Source organism: Zingiber officinale, chromosome 7A, assembly GCF_018446385.1.
Source record: "Zingiber officinale cultivar Zhangliang chromosome 7A, Zo_v1.1, whole genome shotgun sequence".
In the NCBI taxonomy this organism is placed as follows: domain Eukaryota; kingdom Viridiplantae; phylum Streptophyta; class Magnoliopsida; order Zingiberales; family Zingiberaceae; genus Zingiber; species Zingiber officinale.
In genome coordinates, this window is record NC_055998.1 from 106,547,722 (window position 1) to 106,573,130 (window position 25,409).

Consider the following 25,409-nt stretch of genomic DNA (forward strand, 5'->3'; position numbering starts at 1 on the left):
AAGTTGTTAGTATTGATTTAAGTAGCTAATCTTAATTCCAAAACTCATCCTCTTGCATATTAATGGCATCAAGTTATTTGTATGTTTTATATCTCTATTATTTTAAAAACAAAATTGGAAAGAAATATTTTTTTAAAAAAAATCAACATGTGTCCTTCGATAAAATTAAAAATAATGTATTTTTTTTTGAAATTCATATTTCTTGATCTAACACACAATTAGTTCCTTGAGAATTTATATGAATTTAACTTTAAGGAATAAATGGAAATTTTATTTGATATATTTTTTTTTTTGAAAAAAAGATACTTTTCTAATGTTAATTTCCCCACGTAGCTTTTTTTTTTCCCGAACTCTAAAGATAAAGATGGATAAAGATCGCCACGTACACTCCTAATCACCGTCTTGATCATCGTCGGGGCTGTTACGGCTAATTTACAGACGCCACCATCTCGAGCCTCCCCGTTCCCCATTGCACCGATATGATCCCACGGAGATCCACAAGATCCCTTCTCCTCACGGCCGCCTCGCGTGTCTCCCGCCTCCCTTCTGCTGCCGCGACTAACCCCTACGCCGCACTACTCCGCCCGCCACCGGATACGTCGGAGTCCGAATCCGGCCCTTTCAGGTCGGTCCTATCTTCTTTCCTTCCCTTTTCACCGCTCCGCGCTGGCAGTTCCCGGAGCTTCGCCTACTGGTCCTCTGTGAGCATCTGCACTTGCTTTGCTTGTTTTGGTTCGCTTACCAGCTTGCGCCTTGAAGGTTTTGTGCTCAAAATTGGTTGTGTAGGCGGAAAGAGTTTGCGTGAGATTTTGTAATCGGCGGTTGTCTAGTCAGGCGCGGGTTGATGCCGCCGGCGGTGAGGTGGTGGACGTTCCTCTAGCGCAGACTGGGGAAGGGATTGCTGAATGCGAGCTCTTAAAATGGTTTGTAAGCGAGGTGAGATTGGCTAGATCTGTTGGCAATATCAACGGGTGATTTTATGTATATTGATAGGAATGGTGATTCTACTGGTAGATTCTATTTCTGGGATGATAAAATCCAACAAACTGTTGGGCATGATTGGAATTGAAACAATTATGCAGAAAAGGATATGCGAAGCTAGATTTTATTTTATTTTATTTTATTTTCTTTTTTGTTTCTTTCTGAAAAGCAAAGGTCGATGACAATTTTATGGGTCTAGCTTTCATATACAAGGGATGCAGAGGCTTATTCTATGTTTGGGAGACATTTTAAGTACAGTATGTTGAAGATAGATCAAAGCTGTATATGCTATACGTTTTAATGCTCCCACAAATACTTCGAATTAAACATTAGCACCTTTCTAAGAAAAACTAGCTTGCCAACATTTTGATGCTAGTTAATATGTATTCTAGCATGTATCAAGTTATTTTTCTTTTTGCATGAATGCAAGTGAGCCTATTCTATATTCAAAAAAGAATATTTACGACGCTTACCCCTCTGAATGTTACAGTTTAGGAGCCAGAAACTTATCTAATAGAAAGACCCAGCTCCTCATTCCAAACCTCCATCTCCACCTCCATTTCTTGCATGAAAAGGGATCCCGAAACAAGGTATCTCAGTAACTTCAGCCACCAATAGCACTCTAACAGCAGCTTCCATTCAGGGGGTCATACGAAACAACTCAACTCCATTGCAGTATTGCACCAGCACACCAACAGCAGCTTCCAACAGTCTCTTATTATCCCCTTTCAATCACCATAGCTTCACTTTGGATACAGCAATGATACTAGTCTCTGCAGAGTAACAAATTATCAATTACTTGTATCTAGTATACTGGTACAAAATTATTATTTTTTTAAAAAATTAGCAAAATAGAGTCCTTCAAAATGACATCTTGAGGTTCCACTTGGAGTGAGATGCCTTTACTATTCCTTTAATAAAATAAAAAAAAGGTGCATGGTTCAACTCCTTGCTGGTTATCCCTGTCCTTTGGTTGGCAGTTGTATCAGCACATCGTACCAACTTTATATGAGATCATTTTCATTACATTTTTTTAATGAACTACGATTTGCTTCATATGCGTCATCAGTCATACAAATGTTTCTGGATATGCACAATGTGAGGATTTCTCCCTCTTTTTTGCAGCATATACTAAAATACTGACATGCCTTGGTACCATCTATTGAATTCACAAAAAAGATACCCAAATTCTATTTCTTCAACCATTTTTTTTTTGAAGAGATTTAAAATTATATTTATGCAGGGTGATATAGTAGAAGAGTTTCAGAGACTCTGTGAAGTGCAGAGTGACAAAGCAACTATTGAAATAACTAGCCGGTTTAAAGGAAAAGTTGTTCAGATGCTTTGCATACCTGGTGACAAATTTAAATATCAGTCTTATGATTGTCATTCATTTTCTTCACTCATTTAAGAGCTACTCATATTTTGTGGGTTATTCTGTTAATTCATACTGACTGAATACTACCATGTGATGCAATTATGACATTTGCTAATGTTTGTCTTTAGTGGCATCTGATACTGAGTACCATTTACTCACATAATAAGTGATTGAAGGTGGGAAAAAAATCTAGAACTAATAGGACTGAAAAAAATGCGTATATGTTCAATTATCCTCCTTCGGAATGAACTAACCTGTTAGCTATTACACAAGTTATGTTTCTTTTACACAAGGATTGATACATATGAATCTTAGCTGTTTAAAGATTATTCATTTACTGCTGTGAATTTGAAGTAATGGTTTTAGAAAGTGAAAAGGTAATAAATAATCAGAATTCATCTTTCATACCATGCAGCTTTAATTATGATTAAAAAAATGGTGGAAACATTTCTATAACTACTTTTGGTTTCTCCACCTCTCCAACTAAAGTAGAACTCGAGTAGATCACTTTACTAAGTGATCTATCTATTTAAATTTTAATTAGTTTATTGTACTAGATACAAATGTCGAATTAGAAAGATAGAAGTAAAACATCCAAACATATTTCAGGAACAAATGGCCATAAATTTGATTCATGCCAAATATTTGTTATTCATATGGCGGAATATCCAGTAAATGAAGTGGACAATTTGGATGGAGGCAACATGTGCAAAGGAATAGTATGAACAGGAGCTTATTCAAGGTATCAACGGAGTGAACCCTGCAGCGAGATATGCTGACATGAAATAGAATTGAAAAAAAAAAAAACAGCTAGATTCACCTATGTCTAAACAAAACTTGGCAAAAGGCCATTGGACATATGCTCACTCCTCAGGCCTATGAAAGGTGAGATACTCCAACCATTTTAGGACATCATTGACCGTTGAGTTTTCCCTAGCTCATACAATCTCTAACTCACTTTGGGCCATCATAAACTTTTTAACCCTCTTAACTCCACTTCATTTAGCCCAAACTCCACCATCCATATGGATCTTTCATCTCACTGCACCTCCCTCTATCACGCCAAGACTATTTGATCAAACTTAGAACAACCCAGGTAAATTAACAAATGCTACACTCATGCCAAACGACCTCAGCCTAACTGATTCTAGTTCTGAGGAATCCCTTTAGACCTAACCTCAACTTGTTCAAACTCTATCCTACTTGACTCTGGCTAGCCACATTCTCATCTGAATTTCACTCTACCTGACTTTGTTTGGTCACACTCTATTGAGGTCAGAGCCAGTTACTACCAGCTGGCAAACATATTTTAATATATTGTAAGATAATAATAGTATGTAAAGATAAGTTTTTGAACGGTGCAACTTTAAGGTTAGTAAAGAAAATCTTTACACTTCATAGAATGCCTAATTTATGTCCTGTTTATAATGGTAAAGAGATTCTTCGAGATAAGATTTCTATAATCTATTGGTGTGCTTCGTGGTTCCGTCATTCCAATTTGTATTTAACGCTCTTGGTTTACGGTTTTAAATGCATATGTAGGGCATATGCAATTTACCCACTTGATAGTGCAGATACAGTGTGAGGGCACATAGCAAAGGCATATACTTTCTATATTAAAAAAATTGTTATGTTATGTGTAAAATATTAACATATGCAGGGCAAAGTATATTAATAAACCTATCTGATCAACAATTTCACATATACAAAAATTATGCAACTGTACAATATAAAACACATGATATATAACAATCTATTTTCTTCAATAATTTAGAACATATCATATTGCTATGATGCATACGATTTAGTATTTGGAGAATAAGTGTGTATTAACACTTAGAAATTACCAATCTAAAAATTAATTTCTAAAACTGTTTTGCTATGGCAAGAACTAATCCTTTGAAGATAAAAAGCTACCACAAAAACCTTATAATTTGACGAGGAACTAGGAAAGGAATATTTAGATTTTTTTATATGATTTGGTTCAACCAAGACTAATTTGAATGAACGGATTATTATTCTTTTTGGTGTTCACATAAGAGGGTAGCACATGGTGCATATGTGGGCCACATGCACATATACAACCATATAGATAGGTGGTCCAGTGTAATAAAGCTAAATGCATATGGCATATGGCCATACTGCTTTTTTAAACACTTATTTTAATCACCTACGTTGGATTACATAGAGCTTGGTTGAAGGAATTGATTCATTTGCCAACTCTAAAAAAGTGCCACATGTTGCAGTTTGTACTATTGATCAGTGACAGTCACTGCTCTAATAGGAAATTCTAATTGTAAACAGGACAACTGAGTTGTGTGGATGATTTATTCAACTGAATTCGAAGTTTATCACTTTTTCGTCTATACTTTTCTTTGAAACTCCAAATAGTCCCATTTTTGTTTTCTTAGCATGCATTTGGTTCTCATATCATTGAGCAATATGGAAGTCAAAGAAACTAGTGCTTAATATGGGTGGAGTAATCATTCTGTAGCTCTGGATACTAGTATAATTTCTAAGTATTCAAATCATAATTGCAGGTTGGGGAAACTTTGGTGAAGATACAAGTTGATGATTCTCAAACTCCTTTTACATCTGCAGGAGATATAAATGTTACATCAGGAGGTGTCTCTTTGACTGATCCTGATTCCCCAATATCACCTAAAGCAGAAGCATCTGGGGGTGTCCTATCTACTCCTGCTGTAAGGAATCTTGCCAAAGAGTTGGGCCTTGTCTTAAATGATATTCCTGGGACAGGAAAGGATGGGCGGATTCTCAAAGAAGATGTCCTTACATATGCTACAAGCAAGGGCCATTGCAAAGAACAATCATTTTCTTCAGATAGTATTGATGGGCACACTAATGAACTTGAGCTTCTAAACCAAGATAAAGGGTTTTATGAAGATAATGTTGGTGATGTACAACATGAAGACAAGATAATTCCTGTCAGGTAGGAAAGGTTGATTTTTTGTTGGTAATCAGCTACATGTTATAAAGATAAAAAATTCATCTCATGTAAAGGAAATAATTTTCTAAAGATAACTCCAGATATACTTCATTCAGAATTTTCAGTTTGTGAAGGTGCTAGCTTCCTCACTTGGCAAGGGTTTTGGAAGTTGTCAAGATCACAAGTTTGAATGCCACCTTCATCTATAGAACACATAACACTATTAACTTGTGGTTCTGTTTCCAGTTCCTGGAACAAGAGCTCAGTATTGGCTGAAAATTGAAGCACAACAATAAGCTTAAGGAATGGAATTTTCTTCTCATTTTTGAAATATGCAAATAGTTAATAACATTCAATCATAATGAGCATATAATTTACTAAATACATGGTGGCATTTACTGATATGTAATTAATGATATTCATTATCATAAAATGCATTGCCTTCAAGGTTACATAAGGTTAAGGAAAAAAATCAAAAATAATATTGAAGTTGATGTTTAGAAATGATAACATGCAATTTTGATTTTCAATCTTAATAAATCTACAATTTATATTCAATACATTTTATCCTTATGCTATGTAATTACACTTCAAAATTTTCATATTGAAAAAGTATTAACTTCATCACAGAGGAATTATTTGGAAGGGTGGATATTTTGGTGTTTTAAAGTTTTCCCTTGTGCATCAACATATGCATTTTGGACAATTTGACTTCATAATCTACTCTTACTATTCAATTTGTAGCCAAGTGTATCATTTCTTAGTACATCTCTTACTTACAGAAGCATGATTTCTGTTTATTTTATTTGATGTCTCTGTCTGATTAGTGATAAGGTCTAGCCCAATGATGGGGAATGACCCTTACATCCACTCTCTAGGGCTATTTTATACCTTATTTTTTCATATTTTATCGATAACTTTGTTGCTACTTGTTAGAATATAATCAAGTATTCATTTTATTTCAGGGGATTCCAAAGGTCTATGGTTAAATCAATGACCATGGCTGCAAAGGTGCCACACTTTCACTATGTTGAGGAAATAAATTTTGATGCCCTTGTAGAGCTTAAAACAGCATTTCAGACTGCAAATAAGGATCAGAATGTGAAGCACACGTATCTTCCATTTCTGATAAAGTCTCTTTCAATGGCATTGAATAAATATCCCCTACTAAACAGTTCCTTCAATGACGAAACCAATGAAATCTTCTTGAAAGGTTTCAAATTTCATTCTCCTTCCATGATAATGATTATATGATTTCAACATTGGTTTATTATTTCCATTGGTTTATTATTTCCATTATTTTGAAAGGACTAATGTTTCTTAAGTTCACGAATCTATGTATCTCTGGGTGTCCTTTGTCCTGTTGTGGGAAATGAAGAGTCATTGCCTTGGATTATTTTTGAGATAAGCATTTTTTCGAGCATGATTTATTGACGTATATTTGACTACGAACTGTTACTGGAATATACAACTTGTTATTCATATCACCTCTTGTTATTTTATTTAGTGATCCAAGGTGGTAAGTGACATGCTTTACTATTACAGATCATGTATATGTTCTAAATCAAGCACAGCCATATTTCTATAATTTGAATTGTGAAACTAATAACCATGATAAATACAGCCAAGCAATGCTGGTAAAGATGGAGGATACAAACAAAGAGAAATATAATACTAGCCCTGTGCATTTTTGCAGACTCCATCTGTTGCTGTAACTTCATAGAAGGTTCTGGTCTATGCTGGGCCCATGTTGAAAGAATAAGTTTCTTTAGGATAATATACTAGTACTTGAACTTTTGCTGATTCCATATGTTGTAACTTCAGAGAAGGTTATGGTATATGAAGTGCACATTTTGAAAGAATAAGTTTCTTAGAACTAATGATCAATTAATCATTAGGCTTTAGGACAATGTATATGCTGATGTTACATGCATTTTCTACTATGAAGTATATCAATTTGAAATGGATTTGGGCTATAATTATTGTCATATTGTCTTATTTTACTAGCTTGGTAGCATTATATAATTATTCTTTCATTATTCCTCTGTCTCTAACTTCTTTGTTTTGTGTAGGTTATCATAATATAGGTATAGCGATGGCAACTACATATGGTCTTGTTGTGCCAAACATAAAGAAGGTTCAATCACTTACAATATTGGAGGTTTGTGAGTTTCTTAGATATCTTGGATTATAAGTTTTTATACATAGAAAATTGAAAAGAGATGTAATAAAAAAAAAACTGAAAGAGCTATGTGAAGTTCATATGTGGACCTTTGAAAATGATGCATGGTTCATGGTCTAAATAAGATGGACTAATAGTAGATAATTGGTCAATTGAAAGTAGATGATTGAGGAGTCCACCTTAGTCCATATGATGGACATCTTATCTGAATGTTTTTTGTACTAAACTGTGCATCTGTTCTTGATTTAGTCCATCAGTTGTTTTAATCTATTCGCTCAATAAGTTGTACTTTTTCATGAGAAAATCAATCAGAAGTTTGTTTTTTTCTTTTTGTTATTAGATCACCAAGGAACTGGCCAGATTACAGCAAATGGCATCAAGCAACAAGCTAAATACTGAAGATATTACCGGGGGAACACTGACTTTGAGCAACATTGGAGCTGTTGGCGGCAAGTTTGGTTCACCACTTCTTAACTTACCTGAAGTTGCAATTATTGCCATTGGACAAATTCGAAGACTTCCTCGTTTTGATGACGACGACAATATTTATCCAGCTTCAGTAGCCTCAGTAAGTTTTCAGTTTGGTCACTTTAACTTCATGGATATTTAGCAAGCATATTTGTCGTATAAATTTTACATTCTTTTACTAGAATTGGAAACTTGTCTTTGTTTAAGCTAGTATTTTGCACCAAAACGTTTTATTCTACCTAATGGGATCAATTTTCTAATCTATTCATGGTATTAGAACATTTTGTTGGGATAAGGATAGCCCCATTGCTTGAATAGATGATAGTTAATTCTTTTGGTTTCTTGCAAACAATACAGCTAATTGTCAAATTTGAGTGTGTAATCAAAATACCAAAGTAATAATATACATAAGTGGATATGAATAAGAAATGAAATCACAATGCAAACATATGTAATGTGTGTTCTAGACCATGCTTCTTTTCCACATTATATGATGTGTTTGATGCATTACCCCAAAAGTTCAACTAAATCACTCCTTTAACTACAATGGAGTAAGCCTCTACAATGAATATTAGACGATGCTAGAACTCCTCATGAATCCTAAGAAAACCTTCAGAATAAATACCCTTTTCTTGAGCATATGACTAAGATACCTTCTTGAGCAAGTGACTGAGATCTTTTAGACAAGGTAGATACCTAGTGGATGATAGAATCTAATCTCTCACTTCTAGATATGATATTAATAAAATGAAATGAAAGCCTCAATTTCATCATAACAATAAAACCTAAGCCTAATCAGAATAGTATTACCCAAGAGAGATTTAAATTTAAGGATGAAATATTGCCTTTGTTGGATTATATGTCACTGCTAGAAGAGGGGTGAATAGATGCGTGATCATACTCGTCTCTACACTTTGTTAGTTACACCGTGGAAATATAGAAAAATAAACAAATATAAAGACAAGCACAAAATTTACAAACCAATTTACATGCTTTAAAAGTTCCAGTTCCTACTCCACAGCTTATGATCCTTCGGTGGATTACTTCTAGTAACATTGCGATACTTTCTCCTCTTCGGACACCTTTCGGAGACGAAGAAACCTTTTGTAGTTCTTTTTCTTTACAACAAATATAAGAATACAACCAAATAACAAAAGTACAAGAATTTAAATTTAAAAAATTAGGTTGCTTGGTTGTTTGTGGTCATTGTGGATCACTCATAACGGTCCTGAAGTAGCAACACTTGGTCTAAAACCGATCATGAATGCTGCCTTTGAAATCTCCGCAAAATCATCTTTTATAAGTCTCCTCATAAGTCGACTACTTCTTGTTGATCACTCGACTGTTTTACATTAGTCGATTGCTCAATGACACGTCACCCTTTTCGCCTCGAACCAAACCTATTCATCTGACTAGTTCATTAGTCGACCTTATCTTCTACTTTAGTTATTTACGTCTTCTGCTCACTATGTCACCAATTAATTATTATAAATATCGATTTACCATTATTCGACTGGTATGTTCATTTTGTTCGTTGGCATTTTAGTCTAAGTCAACTGCCTAGTCGATTGCTTGCCCTCAGATCTTGAAGCCATCCAAACCACAACTTCGTGGTTTCAAATTTGCTAGTTGACTACATTGGTCAACTGTTGTTATCTTAAATTTAAGCATACCATAATTATATGGTTTTGGATTCATTAATCAATTGTGGCGTTTACACCAATCCATTGCAATTTTGACTTTAGCCTCACCAAGGCCGAGTCTATCCCGTGCCAAGAGACCCCATGTCTTTGGGGTTCCTTATCTACCCAGTACAATGTCGACTTCAATTTACCCCGATTTGAACCTTAGCCAATATTGGATTTACCACAACCTACTAGCACTTTCTATCCCTAGAGACTAGGGTCCCTATGACTTCATCTATTCCCCAGTATCTAGCTGACCTCGACTTACTAGGATTTCTTATCCAACCTCAAGTTAACTTTGACATGCCAGGACTTTTGCTACCTAAAGTTCTTAAAGGCCTAAGACTTTATCTATTCCCAAATATCTAGCCAACCTCTACTTACTAGGACTTTGTATCCAACCTCAAGTTAACTTTGACATGCTAGGGCTTTTGCTACCTAAAGTTCACTCCTTTAAGACTTCGATATTGGTTGTATCCTACCTCAAGTTAACTTTGACATGCTAGGGCTTTTGCTACCTAAAGTTCACTCCTTTAAGACTTCGATATCGGCCTAGTGTTCACTACTATGGGACTTTAACACGTGTCTAGAGTTCACTCATTTGGGACCTCTACACTTGCCTAAAGTCCACTCTGCGACTTCAACATCTACCAAACATTCAATCACCATTGACGTGTCTGGACTTCCATCAATTGCTAATACCAACTAAACTTCTCTGGTGCAAGTGTTTTCATGACCTGCCTAGACTTCTCATCAACCAAGTGTCCAGACAACCTTATCTCATTTGGATTTCCCATTAAGTGTCTGCTTGCCAACTTCTTGTTGGACTTTCCATGTTTGCATATGTCTAGTCGACCTCAATTTGTTTAGACTTCTTCTACGGTCAAGTATCCAGTTAACTTTGATCTATTTAACACCTCATCTCCAAGCATCGAACATATCGCTAAAACATCAAAAGCCTAAATTCTAGCTTGGTCAACCTTGATTAGGAGCCAATTGCACTAACACTCTTTACTTCCAAAGCTTGTTTTTTTTCACACTTGAGTGAGATGAAAGATTATTATGAATGCTTTCTTATAAGCATTATTGCCAAAAGATCCACTAAAAAGATATTTGAAGTTTGAACAACCATTTCTAGGTACTTGTGTTGATTAACACTTATTGAAAATTTTTCTCCTTAATGGGTATTGGACCTGAGAATGCTGGCTGTCAAGATGAACCTCACTTCTCTGATTTACCCATGTGACCGGTGGAAAATTTTCGTGGGGTCGGGCTGGTCATCCCAGGTTCGACGTTACCTGACCTGATTAATCATTTTTTTTTTTGTGTTGATTAATACTCGGAGTATGACCATTGGATACTCAATGTTCAAGATTGCCTTGTCTTGCTTAACACTTACTGTCATAAGGCTTCCATCCCTTTATAAGGGATAGCTTCCTTGCTCGGAAAATATTCATCCCTACATAAAAAATCATAAATAATACCCCTAAGGGTGCACTAGGCTAAATCCAAACATGAATATGCAATAATTTATTAAATGATATAGAAATGTTAATATGTTGTTTGTCTCAAAACAATGGTTCTACTATATCCATGACACAACTGACAAACTAACCTCATGCTGACAATGAAATGAAAATATCAGAGTACCAAAATATCAAAATGTATAGAGCAACAATCTATGCAATAAAAAAATAAACTAAATGGATTCTATAGAATTGCATCCAATACTATTATTGAGCATCTTTGAGCAACCATTTGTAATATTAACCAAACCTGGAAGATCGCCTTAAATCTGAATTTGGAGGTCAAAAGAAAAAGGAGTCAACTCAGTACAAAGTGGAGAAAGCAGATAAGTGCATGAAAACAAAATCAAAGAGGGTAATAACATGATTGATAGTTTATGTTTTCATATTCTTGAGCACCATTTGATTATTACTTGTTTCTAGTTATTCGTCTCTCATTCGTTTCTTAATTAATTTCGTCAGCTCCTTATTTTCTCTTTTTCAATATTACATAATATTAGTCTTACTTTATTTGAAAATTCAACATAATGGATTAAGTGGTTGAACAACCCGCAATCCGTCCATCAAGGATGTGAATGACTCACAATCCACCTAATACGAAAATACATTATATATAAATGTAAAATAAGGGTGAGCGACCCACAACCCATTTGAGAAGGATGCATTATATATGAAAGTGAACAACTTGCAATCTACTCGTAATAAAATGCATCATATGCGCACATATACATATATGAATAGGGTGAATGATCTGCAATTTATCCAAAAGGCATCTGACATAATAATAGGATGAACGACCCGCAATCCACCCAATGAGGAAGCCTATAAACACATGAAAAGACTCAAAAGCCCTTTTTAAGCGCTGAGCAAATGTTCTATATTTATAAAGAATTATTTTATTATTAATCTATCATAAATAATTTCACAACTTTTATAATTTATAGAATCGAAGTTCCGTGGCACAAGGTGGTTACACCCATTTTTTTATTAGTTTGGTTGAGAAGCTATATACTTTCTTACAAGCGATGAGCCAAAGCTTTCGCTCATATTAGTCAGTTGATTGGGATTATTTCGATATAATTATTTATGTTATTGGTTCACTTTTTATTTCTTATGATGATTCAAGTTTTCTTAAAAGGGATTCCCCTAAGCTTTCCTATGTTACTTCTAAATTTCAATTGTCTATTGTAAATCTCATTAATAAATTTTAATAGGGCAACAACAATTAGATAGAGAATTAGAATGTGAAGAAAGGACAAGCAAACATAAAAGATATGATTAAACAATAAAGGTAAATATGAATTTACAATTAACTTTTCTTCTAACAAGTGTATAATTTAGACCTTAGAGAATTTATCCCTAATTGTCTCCTAATAAAAGGTCTAATTTAATTCTCAATGCAATTATTATTTATTCCCTATCATCACGAACTAAATTAATTTATAAAGAAAGCAAGAACATATATTAATATTTTTAATCTACTTCCTATTTTATGATCAAACAGTGTGTAAATGATTTCTCCTTTTTTAAAAATTATCTAATACCATTTATATTGTATGTTTAATCATGCACAAGGTAACTCAAAAGAACCAAGTAGAAAATATCCACCTAATTGTGGCTCAACCCACACCAATTTGGCTTAGGTAACTTTACCCTCCTTTCACTGTAGGATCAACACGTGCGTTGTGTTGGATCGAATGAGTGCGATAGAGGGGGGGTGTGAATATCGTGCTTTTAAAATTTTTCTTTTACTCGTTAAAAACAAAGTCGTGCAGCGGAAAAATAAAGAACAGTTCAGTTACTTGGTTCGAAGCCTAGGTTGACTCTTACTCCAAGGCCCGCGATCCTTGACCGCACTGATGGGCAATCCACTAATACTCTTCTTTTCGAAAATCTCGGAAAGAAGCAGTGCGTATAATGTGCAAGATAGCAACACCCTACTATCTTGTAAGAATTTAAGTACAATGCAAGCTTTTCTAAAATAAAATATACCAACCATAATTGACGACGAAGCTTGGTCGGCACTTCTGGATGGAGTAGCTTGCGAGTCGTAGAGCAGTAGCAGAAGCTTGCACAGAGATGATTTTCGAAGCAGAACAGTGTTACACAACCTCGGACCTCGAGCTCTCTTTTATAAGAATCGTCGATGTTCGGTCGACCGATCCCTGGGTTCGGTCGATCGAACCCGCTCTCTTCCTTCCTGGCTGAGATTCGATGCTGATTCGATCTTCGACAATTAATGACTATTAAGGGTTCGGTCGACCGATCCCTTTATTCGATCGACCAAACGGGCTCCTTCCCTGTTCGTCGAGATTTGCATTTACTGTGCCTTTAATGTTGATCGTTTGGTCGACCGATCCTCTGGTTCGGTCGACCGATCAGTGTAGTTTCCTTCTGCTTCTGATCGTTGCTGATTGAATTGATCTGTGTTGAGTCAACCTAGTTCGGTCGACCGATCCCTACGTTCGGTCGACCGATCAGGACATAACCTGTAAAACAGTGTTAGACAATATAATCCTGCAAAACAGATGTTAGCACAGTTATATAAAATACATGAGTAGTAATAATAGTTAGTTTAACTGTCTTGATCTCAACTTGGAAATCTTCCCAGTTTTTTCAGTTGGATTAGCAACCTTAGGTTGTTCCCTTCAGGAACCCAACCTCACTGTCGCTCCTCCAGTTATTTACCTCAACCTATCTGCCAAACATTGGTCCTCCAGATCTTGTTTGGACTTTTCACTTAGCCTTGATCCGCTCGCCAGAACTTTTCTTTCGATCTTCGGTCCTCCAGACCTCTCGATCACACCGCCAAGCGTAGGGTCCTCTTGATCCACTTGGACTTTCACCTGAGTTCCACGATCTGCTAAGACTTCTCATGCCTAGCCTCTAGATAGGTCTTTCCCGGTTGAGAAAACAACTTGCACACTTAGTCAACTTGTTAGATCATAACAAGACTTAACTTGAGCCTTTGACAACATCAAAACTAAGGTTTGATTCTGGTGCAACCTGCACCAACTCGTTGGAAATGGCTAGAGAAGCCAACTTGCCACTGCTGAAACCAATTCAGGATTTAGGGCAACTGGTAACAATAACGAGGGGAAACTTCCGAACATTGGTGGAATAAAGAAGTAGAAGGGAAGGGTAGGGATGTTGCTACCTTGTTGTTGGACGAAACTCGATGAACGACAACAAACAAAATGGTTGGTGACAATGGGAGAGGCTCGTTGCTGTGGGGTGTCGGCGACGCGACGAGGGTGGCGTTGGCAGCGATGGCGCGCGACTTGCAGTTGACTTCAGCGGGGAGAAGATTATTTTTTTTTAGGAAGAAGATTATGGTTTTTGGAAACAAAAAGGAACAAGGTTGATGGGGAAGAAGAAGTCATGGAAGGGAGAAAGAGGCGGGTGTTTGCTTTTTAATCACACTTTTACAAAAAGCTCTAAGAAGTTTTGCAAATTACAATTACACCCTTTCTTTAATTAATTATTTTATAGATATAACACTTATTTTTGTCGACACTTATATCTAGGACCCTTGTTGGTATGTCCAAAATTAGATTTTGGTTAACTCACCTTCAATCTAAAGGTTGATTGATGTTTTTCCCAATTTGTTTGATGACCACCCAACAATTGAGGGCCAATCTCAAACCTCGACACAACCTCTCAAACATCCTCTAGGGCCTTAGATAAAGCTTTATGGATAACAAACTCTATGTTGAAGCTAAATCCTATCATAACGATCAATCTATTCGAAATAAACCCAATATTACAATAATCAAACATACGGATGTCTGGGTTCTTAAATCTTGTTGACTATCCATGATTGTAAAGCTCCTCACCACTTCATACTTGATCTATGAGGTCCCTTATCCAAGCTTGATCACCTCAATCTCCATAACCTATTAGTTATCTCTATACACTCAAGCAAGTCATTAAATACAAACGTCTAGCTTAAATTTCATTAATAAAATATCAATATATCATAGTAAAAACTAACCACAAGTGAGGAAATATTATCCCAACACATTTACTTTGCAGTTTTGGTTTAGTCATTTTGGCTATAACTTCGAGCGTGTGTGCATGTGGGTGTGTGTTTGTGCACTGGCAGGCAATTGGGCATGTGAGTGTAGGTGGGCAACGAGCAGGTAGGCCCTATAAGTGTGCAAGTGTTTGCGAGTTCACGTGTGGGCATGCGTAAGTGATTGTAGTCAAATGGGTGTGCGTTCATGCATGCGTGTGGGGTGCATGTCTTATGTAGGTAGGTACGTCCATGCACATGCGTGGGTGCATGTTTGAGTGTGTGGGTGTGCACTTGCACGCATGTGAGTAATATGGTATTAGTTCGAAATGTCCACAGTCAGAAAACATCTGCATCTAGAAACGGGAATCTTGATCATGAGTTGGCAAAATGCCAAAATAGTTTTGCATGGATGTGCAGGGTGTTTGCACGCACGAACATGAGTGCATAGGTGCTTGCCTATGTGATAGAGATATATCATAAGTTCAGAAAGACTGTGGACTATAAAAAAATGATGAATCATGTAACATCGAATCTGGGGCGACCGGCCTGACACCACGGAAGTTCCCACTGCCGCAAAGGTAAATCAAGAAGTACTCGCGACGGATGGCCCAGAAACCCAGCATTGTGTTGTTGCGTGCTCATGAAAAATCCCTACAAATGCGCCGTAGTTGGCGATCGAACTGCGGGTGTCTGAGGAAAAACTGTGGACTATAGTCACTATACATGAGAATCCTAACCATCATTTGCTCAAGTGCAAAAACAGTTGGGTTTTATGTGGCAAATTGATGTACAAGTTGGATCAAGTGACTTACCAGTCATCAGAAAATATGTAGGTTGTTACAGATGTGATGGTCTGGAGTAATGAGTAGAAAATCTTGGCAGAAGACAATTTGCCAAACTAGATGTTTGTAAAGCTGAATTCCAGCTTCACCGAAGACCTAGACCTAGACAACTAAATCATGCCGTGTGTCCATACTGATTGACAATTACTTTATTTATTTATTTGTTCTTAAAATATCAGACTTGGGTTTATCCTCCTTCCTTTCTCTAAAAGAAAAAGATTACTACACCCATCTGAAAGGTCTTTGTTGTTAGTTTTATCACTTGTTTTAGTTCTTTTATTTGCAAAGTTAAATTGTAAGTTTGATTCTGAGTGTTTATGTGGTTGCTCAATCCAAGTATATGTTTTACAGTTATCTTGCAGCTTGAGTTTTTGAGACCCATTATTTATGATCTAAAACCAGTAAAGGGTTAAAGTTTGACTCCAGCTAATTGTTTTGCACCTAACTTTAGGTATTGGTTGAAAAATCAGAGTAAGACACAAAAGTAGACACATGTGACACTAAAGTAAAGTCAAACTTGGAAAATTAGAACGAAGGGCTTTTGTTGTTAGATGAAAAATCAGAATAAATTTAATATTGTTAGTTATTTGTGAAAACCAATCCATTACAACATATTTAACCTTATTTCATTTGACCAGCAAGCCCTAATCCCTAGATTTTTTTTAAGGGCTTAGCTCCTATCCAATTGTATGGTTGCCATACATTGTATTTAGGGCTGAGCTCCAATCCAACTGTATGGTTTCTATACATTGTATTTAGTCAAATGCATTTCTTCATTTAATATCCATCTTTCATGATTTATTATTATGATTTCAAGGTCTGGATTTCTTCATTTATTATTATGTTGTAGTTGATTTTCTCATCGTGGTCATCAAACTATATTATCACACAAGTCCTTAGGATCAGGTGTGAATTTGGTTCTTCTTTTAAAGTTTATACAAAGACTATATCAGTAGCAATGATCGTAGCTCTTAAATAATTTTTACTTAGTTATAATTTTTTATGGTCTCCTTTATCTCTTTCATTTTTAAACTCGAAAATTGATTTTTTAGTTAATTGATTAGGAAATTGATTTATTCTCTTTGAACCGATTTCATATCATTCTAATTATCATCTATTAGAAATACATCTAACTTCTTTAAAGTAATATTATTTCATTTCCGTTTCTAGTAATATCACACGTTCATTATAACATTCTCATTTTTTGTTTGATTAACTTGTTTACATTGTCTTTCTTATTTCTTAATTGTGGAACTGTTTATATGCAATTGTTAGCATGTTATTTTCGCTATACCATCTCCTTGGTCATATCTCATGCTAAATCAAGCAAAGTTGATCCCTCCGACGGTATCATTGGTATTTCATCTTAATGAATGCATCTACTTTTGAGTTTTTTGCAATGGGCTTACCTTAGTTTGTTTGTGCTCAAACAATGCACTTTCAAAATATCCCTCCCTAGTTTAGTGAATTAAATTTCAACCTTTTCCAATTATTCAAATGGCTAAATTTTTTTTTAGTAAAAAAAAGATTATGATAGTAGATTAGTGAGGATGAGAAATACCTAAATTTTTTTCAAGTTGAAGTTAAAAGGGACCATCAAGAGTTCTAATAAAAGAACTCTATGATGACCCAAAATGTTCATTTAGATTGGAAAACTATATCACACCTTTTTTAAGAGTTTCAAGTGAAGTGTTTACATTTTTTTAGTTGAAATAGATGTTCAAAGAAATTTGATAAAAAATTTGGTCATCTTCAACTCAAAAAATGACCCCTCTTTTCCAACTCAAAAACATTTGTACACTCAAATTCAACCCTAGAAACCTTTTGGTAATCTTCTAGCCAAAACAGTTATTAAGTAGTTTTGGGCAAAAATTCCTTATTAGCTTCTTTCAACTAAAATCCACCTAAACATTCTAGATGAAATTTGAAGAAAGCATTGATATAGACTTTTTGGGCCCTTTTGACTCAAACACTCTGACAATTCTAAAAAACTTCTCATATGCTTTTCTAGATAAGATGATATATTTTTGGAACATCAAGGAAGTTTTAGCAGAAACTCTTTGATGGTCTAAATCACATTGCGTTATTTATAAAAACATACCAGAGTTTTCCCAGTCTCAGCTCAAGCTTTCATGGTTCTTAGAGTTGAAATAGGCTATCTAGGAGTTTATAGGAAAAGATCTTTGATTGTTCTCTTTAACATTAAAAGTAAATTGGATAATCATTTCACTCTAAAGGATCCATTGGCATAATTTTCTCCCTCTAAAATGAACATGTTTTGGTCATCAAAATAACTGGAAAATAAGAAAGAGATCTAATTCACTGAACTAAGTTATTTTGAATACAAGGAGAGAGCAGGTGTGCTGTTTATGCAAACAGTCTTTTTGAAAAGGCAAAACCCAAAACCAAGAATCCTGAACAACTAAGGCTACACAGGAAACTGATCCTCCTGGGGGATTTTACTTGCATGTTTTGCCTCTTTGTTGTTTTTATGACTAAATGTTCTTGGACGCACAGGTTACTGTTGGAGCTGACCACAGGATTGTTGATGGAGCTACGGTTGCTAGATTCTGCAACGAGTGGAAATTGTTGATAGAAAAACCAGAGTTGCTCTTGCTACACATGAAGTGATCCTTCTAGGATGATAGCGCTGGCTCTCGATCAACGTAACTTTGGCATCTTGGATGCATATATTTATGATGATGCCATCTCAGAAACGCTGACCGTAAGGTTTTAAAATAAAGGTCAAGGTATTAGTTATCTTATGTATTTTAATTGGGTTATGAGCCGATCCCCCAAAGTGGCGATTGTCGAGGAATGTATTACTCATAAATCGATTGGAAACTCGTGTTCTCGCCGAAGTGTGTTACCTCGCTTACGTTAAAGAGTCTTTTCAGTTGTGGGTCGTGTCATATCAGAAAAAAAATAAATATAAATTGATTAAGTAAAAAAGGGCCAAATGATAAATTCTTAAACTTACTGGGGTTTTCTTTTTTTTGCAAAAGTGAAGTTAAAATATCCCAACCGAAGTTTTCTCTTTCTTGTGACCTTTTCTTTCTTCTCCGGTTTATTTTCTTTCTCGCATAACCCCACCATTTCTTAACCTTCTCATGCTGTCGCCTCAAGTAACGCCTCCACTTAAGTTTGATCTTGATTCTGATTTTTGATATCCATAGTATTTTTCGGTTGGATTAGGAAATAGACCAAAACTTTAGTTCCAATATGGATTGCTATTGCAAGTTATCAGGTAGAAATAATCATAGTTGCATGCCTTTATATATATCTCCATTTGTTTAATCTTGCTATGTATAATTTACTTGCCCTGTTTCATATCCTATTGGTTGCCCTCCTAAAATTTGTAAATGAAACTTATAAAGGGATAACCTTAAGTAATAATTTGAATTATTATGAAAAACAAAGAGAAAGTTGATTAGTAAAAAAATCCATTATGGCAACGTAGTTTTTACTCCATATATATATATATAATATGAGAGTAAGAAGTTATCTAACTTTTTCACCAACCAAATGAATAAAGAAGTAAATGTGACCCTCGTATCATGGAGTTTTAGTTCTATAAATTTATAGGGTGCGTTTAGTTGAAGATTGTTCTTAATAATTTTAGTTATCCATTCAAGATTATCAATTAAAATCATGTTTGCAGGGATGGAGCCAGGGGGCGACCCTCGATATGAAATTCTTGGCTCCGTCCTTGCATGTTTGGTTTAGGTAATCGATGATTCTCGAGTAATATTCCATGATCGATACATCAGCAAAATGGATATGCAACTTGAAATCGAAAAACTTCGGAAAACTGAGATTTTTCTTGATTCTGGGGTTAACAATTTTTTTTTACCAAAAAATATTCTATAAAAACATAAAAAAACTTTAAAAAAGGAAAAAGACATAAAAAAATAAAAAAGCCTAAAAAAAATTAACAAAAAATAAAATAATATAAAATAATGCGAAATAATAAAAAAACGTAATTTTTTTTAAAAGAGTAAAATAAAAAATAAATAAATAAAAAAAATAAAAAATAAAAAACGTAAAAAACGTAAAAAAATAAAAAATCATAAAAAATAAAAAAAACATAAAAAAACATAAAAACGTTAAAAAAACATCAAACAAGAAAAGTAAAAAAAAATTTAAAAAAAAGGAAAAAGTTAAAAAAAAAAAAAAAGAGTAATATGTATGGTTGGTTTTGTAACGGAGGGTAATACAATAAAATATTAAACTAGATTATTTATTAAAACCTTCAAATAAATAAGTTTTTGTTACATTACCTAAGTTGAATCAAATAATATTTGGTTATGTTTTATCCCCATAACTTTGGTTATGTGATTATCTAGTAATCACATAACAAAGATTATACAAGATAACTTGAACCAAATGCACCTTAAAAGACATGAGATTATTTATATTAGAGTAATAATGAAATAATTCTATATAAATATAGGGTCTTTTGCTCTGTAGTTTAAAAATGGCTTTCGAGTCTTTTTGCATGTGCATACATTGAACCAAGTTAAGATGATTTTTCCTCAAAGGATGGATTGTGGATCGTTCATTCCATTTTTATGTGAGGCATTTTTGGGTAGGTTGTGGGTCATTCATCCTTTATATGTGATTATATATATGCATTCACACGAGGTATTTCGTATTGGGTGAATTATAGGTCGTTCACTCCTTGTATATGCAATATATATATCTCTTTTGGGTGGATTATGGGTCGTTCATCCTATTTATGTATGTATAGATGGATACACCATATGTATTTCGTTACGAGTGGATGATCGGTCGTTTACTCTCTTATACGATGCATCTTTCTTGGTGAGTTATAGGTCGCTCACTTGGATATTTTATTTATACAGGATGTGTTTATATTAGGTGAAATATAGGTCATTCATCTTTACTTATACGACATAACCTTGATACATATGTTGTTTGTCGTTCACACACTTAATCAATTGAATTGAGTCATATGTGTGAAATGTTGAAAAATGAGAAATTTAAAGTGAACTGATGAAGTTAATTAAGGACAAATGATATGAAAATAAAAAGATAAATGGTAAATAAAGTTTTGCTCTCTTTAATAATACTTTTCATGCGAGTCTTTCTTATCTCCATTTTAGACTTTGTGCTCACTCTTATTTCCCTTTCACCTTCAGATTTGTAGACTTGAGGTGATTTTCGAGATTGGTTAGTGATGTGGATATGTCTTAAGCGTTGAAGTATATACTGAAAGCCTAAGCTTTTGTAAACATTTATGTTAAATAAAGAATCACATTTGGTCAATTTATCTACATTTGTTTGTAGTTGTTCAATTAATTTATATTGTAGATAACATAGTATGTGGTGTCACATATAGAAGATGATATTATCAGTACCTTATAAATTATAAACAATAGCGCATGACCAAAATGGAAAGGAACAAATCATTGGAAGGTCGTAGTGTAATTAGGAATTAGTTTATCTTGACTATATAATTACACTAGTACACTTAGAGTGTATTGAGTATGACCATTTGAGGTTGTTTCTTTTATACTGACTTTATAAAGAAACAAATACCTCAGTTATTATGGAAGTGTGTGCTCTTAATCCTAATATAATAACATATTTTTGATATTTATTTCTTTAATTTATCAATGGGTGAGATTTAGTTCGATGAATCAATAAACCCGATAAGTTGGGAAATGATATCACTTATAGTGTGTGTTGTTGATTATAGAAGGAAACTGTGTCCTAGAGATACTAGGTTGATAATGTCCCCAAAAGGAGCTCATAAGAATTGTCATGTTAAACCCTGCAGGTGGACTTAGTCCGACATGACGATAAGGTTGAGTGGTACTACTCTTGGACTAAGATATTAATTAAATGAGTTGTCAGTAACTCACTTAATTAGTGGACATTCGATATCTTAAACACAGGGAGACTAACACACTCATAATAAGAAGGAGCCCAAAATTGTAATTTGGGATTGGTGGGGTAGTTCAATAATAGTTCTCTAGTGGAATGAATTATTATTGATAAAATTAAGTTGTGTGTTCGGGGTGAACACGGGATGCTTAATTTTATCGGGAGACCAAAACCAATTCCTCCTCTCGGTCCTTATCGTAGCCTCTTATTTATAGAGTACTATACCCACCTATACCCACCTTCTATACCCACCTAAAGGGGGTCGGCCAAGCTAGCTTGGAATCAAGCTAGGGCCGGCCTAAGCATGGTTTAGGGTGGCCGGCCCTAGCTTGAACCCAAGCTAGAGAGGGCCGGCCATAATTAAATTAAAAAGAATTTTAATTTTAATTTTTATTATGTAGAAGATATAATTTATTAAAGAGAATTAAAATTAAAATATCTCTCTTAAAAGGATCTACAAAAGATTAAAGAAAGAGATTAGATCTCTTTCTTTATTTGTAGATTGGAAAGATATTTTATTTTTTTTCTCTTTAAAAATTATTCACATGTTGAAAAATTAAAATTATAGAAATTTCTTTTTATCAACCATGAAGGGATTATAAAGGGAAATTTTATTTTTTAAAATTTTCAAAGACAAATAAGGAAGTTTTAATTGTTGATTGAAACTCTCCTAATTTTTCTATTTGAGGTGGCCGGCCATGATTAGTTGATTAAGAAATTTTATTAAAATTTTCTTAATTAATTATTGTCAAAGAAAGTTAAGGAAATTTTATTATAAATAAATTTCCTTATTTGCCAAAGCCAAGGAATATAAAATAAGGGGTAGGGGTGCCTTCATGGGACACAACTTCTATTGTTCTCTCCCTCTTTTCCTTGGTGTTGTGGCCGGCCATCTTCTCTTTCTTTCTTCCTCTTTGTGGTGGCCGAATTCTTCATCTCCCTTGGAGCTCTTGTGGTGGCCGGATACTACTTGGAGAAGAAGAAGAAGAAGGAGAGAAAGCTTGCATCCCTTGGAGCTTGGTTGGTGATTTGTTCTTCATCCTTGGTAAAACTTCCTTGTTGTGGCCGAACCTAGCTAGGAGGAGAAGAAGGTGGTTGGTGGTTTCTCATCTCGGAAGATCGTTGCCCACACAACGTCCGAGGTTAGAAGAGGAATACGGTAGAAGATCAAGAGGTCTTTCTAGAAGGTATAACTAGTAATTTTTCCTTTCCGCATCATACTAGTTATTTATGGAAATAATACCAAATACAAGAGGCTTACGATTCTAGTATTTTGAATATGTTTTTCGATGTTGTGTTCTTTTGTTTTATTTTTCCTTGTGATTTGATTGTTCTTTTCGGTTAACCTAAAGTTATTTTAGGAAATTAAATATTAGCTTTCCATAAAAGGTTTTGTCTAGTCGGTGGTGGTTGCTCCCATATCCAAGAAGGTCGTGTGCCTCACCACGTCAGTACTGGGAACCAATTATGGAAATTAATATTTAATGGAATTAATAACTTAAGGTGATTTGGGTCGAACGTGTTAAGTTTCGTAGGAGACCCAAGTCAAAACCTAAAAGAACAAATAGATTAAGTTTTGGATCAAATGTGTTAAGTTCCGCAGGCGATCCAAAATTTAATTTAAAAGAACACATGGTAGCTAGGAAAAGGTTCAGACCTTTGTACAAAATTTTTGTACAATGGAACCTCTAGGTTTTCCGAGTAGCAACCAACAATTGGTATCAGAGCTAGGGTTTTGCCTCTGTGTATTTGGTATTAGTTTAATTATGCACATGTCATACATAATTTAGGCAGGATAATAGTAGGATGTGCTAACTTTGTGGATGCAGGATCCAACTATTATGGCTTATAGTTTTATGTGTGTGATTGGACCCTTGGACATGTCAAGGGCATTTATATGTGTGTGCATGATTGTATTATAAAATACAGCAGGAGCTGTATTTAGTTTTTTTAGGATTTTATTTTTGATCTAGATACATGTACATTCCTTTTATGGAATATAGGATCAAAATATAAAATTCTATTTTTGTCGCGGATCGAATTTTGCAAAGCGTGGAACCTTCTGAGGACCAGAGGCGCAGCGGAACAAGGAGCAAAATGGATGTGGCAGCTAGACCCGGTGGCGGTGGCCAAATATGGCAGCAGCTTGGGATGACAACACACGGAGGACAACTATAGATAAAAGCCATAATAGTTGAAAATTAGATTTTCTATTTATTGCTTTTATATTGTGCTGTGTGTGCATGTTAGTATATATGTTTAGTAGGCTAGCATAGTTAAAATTTCTCATTTATAAATAACTAAGTGGGAGAGGGTTTTTTAAGTAAATCTCATGATCTCCATTACTGGTTTGTAAGTGATGCAAACAAGTTTGCGCGTTGGCTCTGAGTGCCTTCCTCCATATCGGATAAGCTTGTTTGTGGATCACTAGAACATACTTCCATTTTTGATGACTATAGAAAGTTAATTAAGAGCGTGTGATCTTCCCCATCGGAAGGGGCATAATCTTATTAATGGACTTAGTGTCAAGTAATGGTATACACTTAGACACATCTAATAGTATCCTCCCCATCGGAGTCACTACTATTATTTGTGTGACCAAAAGACACCAACTATTAATTTTATTTGTCAAAAAGTTAGGTTGACAAGATAATAAAATTAATGGGTTAAAATCCTCCTTTTACAAATATTGATTTTGTATACGTCCACACTATCGTGGCATACAAAATTCACGGTGTTGTGAGGTGTTGGTTAATTTAAAATAGTATTGTTTGAGGAATCAATATTATTCTAAATTTAGAGTTCTGACCAAAAGTTATTTGTGATTCTTAGGATGACTTTCAACCCACTGTCCATCATATTTCAACAGAATAGACTTACTGGACCTAATTACATAGATTGGAAAAAGAACCTGGACATTGTTCTTACTGCTGAAAGTTATAAATTTGTACTGACTGAGCCTTGCCCTGAAGCACCTACTGGTGAATCTACCCAAGAGGAGATTGAATATCATAGGAAATGGGTAAAAGCAGATGAGATGGCGCGGTGTTACATTTTGGCTTCAATGTCAAATGTATTGCAACATCAGCATCAAGATTTACCAACAGCCTATGATATCATGAACAATCTCAAGGAACTCTTTGGTCATCAGGATAGGGCTTCTAGGCAAGAAGCCATGAGAAAGATAATGACAACCACCATGCAAGAGGGTACTCCTGTAAGGGATCATATCCTAAAGATGATGGCTTATCTGAACGAGATACATATCCTTAGAGGAGAAATTGATGGGGAAACCCAGATCGATATGATCCTCCAAACGCTACCTAGAAGTTTTGAGCAGTTCCGCCTGAATTATAATATGAATAAAAGGATTTATTCATTAGTGGAACTACTAACAGAACTTCAAGCAACAGAAGGATTATTTCGTCATAATTCTCAAATTCACTATACTGAAAATGGTTCTACTTCTAAA

General features: G+C 34.9%; 1 protein-coding gene across 1 annotated transcript; it reads left to right on the top strand.

Moving 5' to 3' along the window:
* The first annotated feature begins 479 nt into the window (after positions 1-479).
* Positions 480-18,979, top strand: LOC121999593 (lipoamide acyltransferase component of branched-chain alpha-keto acid dehydrogenase complex, mitochondrial-like). Its single transcript, XM_042554252.1, has 8 exons — positions 480-701; positions 787-936; positions 2,225-2,336; positions 4,892-5,309; positions 6,272-6,519; positions 7,379-7,467; positions 7,829-8,056; positions 18,545-18,979. Exons 1-8 carry the CDS (start codon positions 480-482, stop codon positions 18,656-18,658), a joined length of 1,581 nt encoding a protein of 526 aa, XP_042410186.1. The 3' UTR covers positions 18,659-18,979.
* Positions 18,980-25,409: the final 6,430 nt, after the last annotated feature.

What these genes read in the sequence shown, in the direction of transcription:
- LOC121999593 (XM_042554252.1), top strand. Translation starts at nt 480, where the DNA reads ATGATCCCACGGAGATCCACAAGATCCCTTCTCCTCACGGCCGCCTCG. An exon ending in GACAAGATAATTCCTGTCAG is followed by an intron (nt 5,310 to 6,271) that starts GTAGGAAAGGTT and finishes ATTTTATTTCAG; the next exon opens with GGGATTCCAAAGGTCTATGG. An exon ending in CAATGAAATCTTCTTGAAAG is followed by an intron (nt 6,520 to 7,378) that starts GTTTCAAATTTC and finishes TGTTTTGTGTAG; the next exon opens with GTTATCATAATATAGGTATA.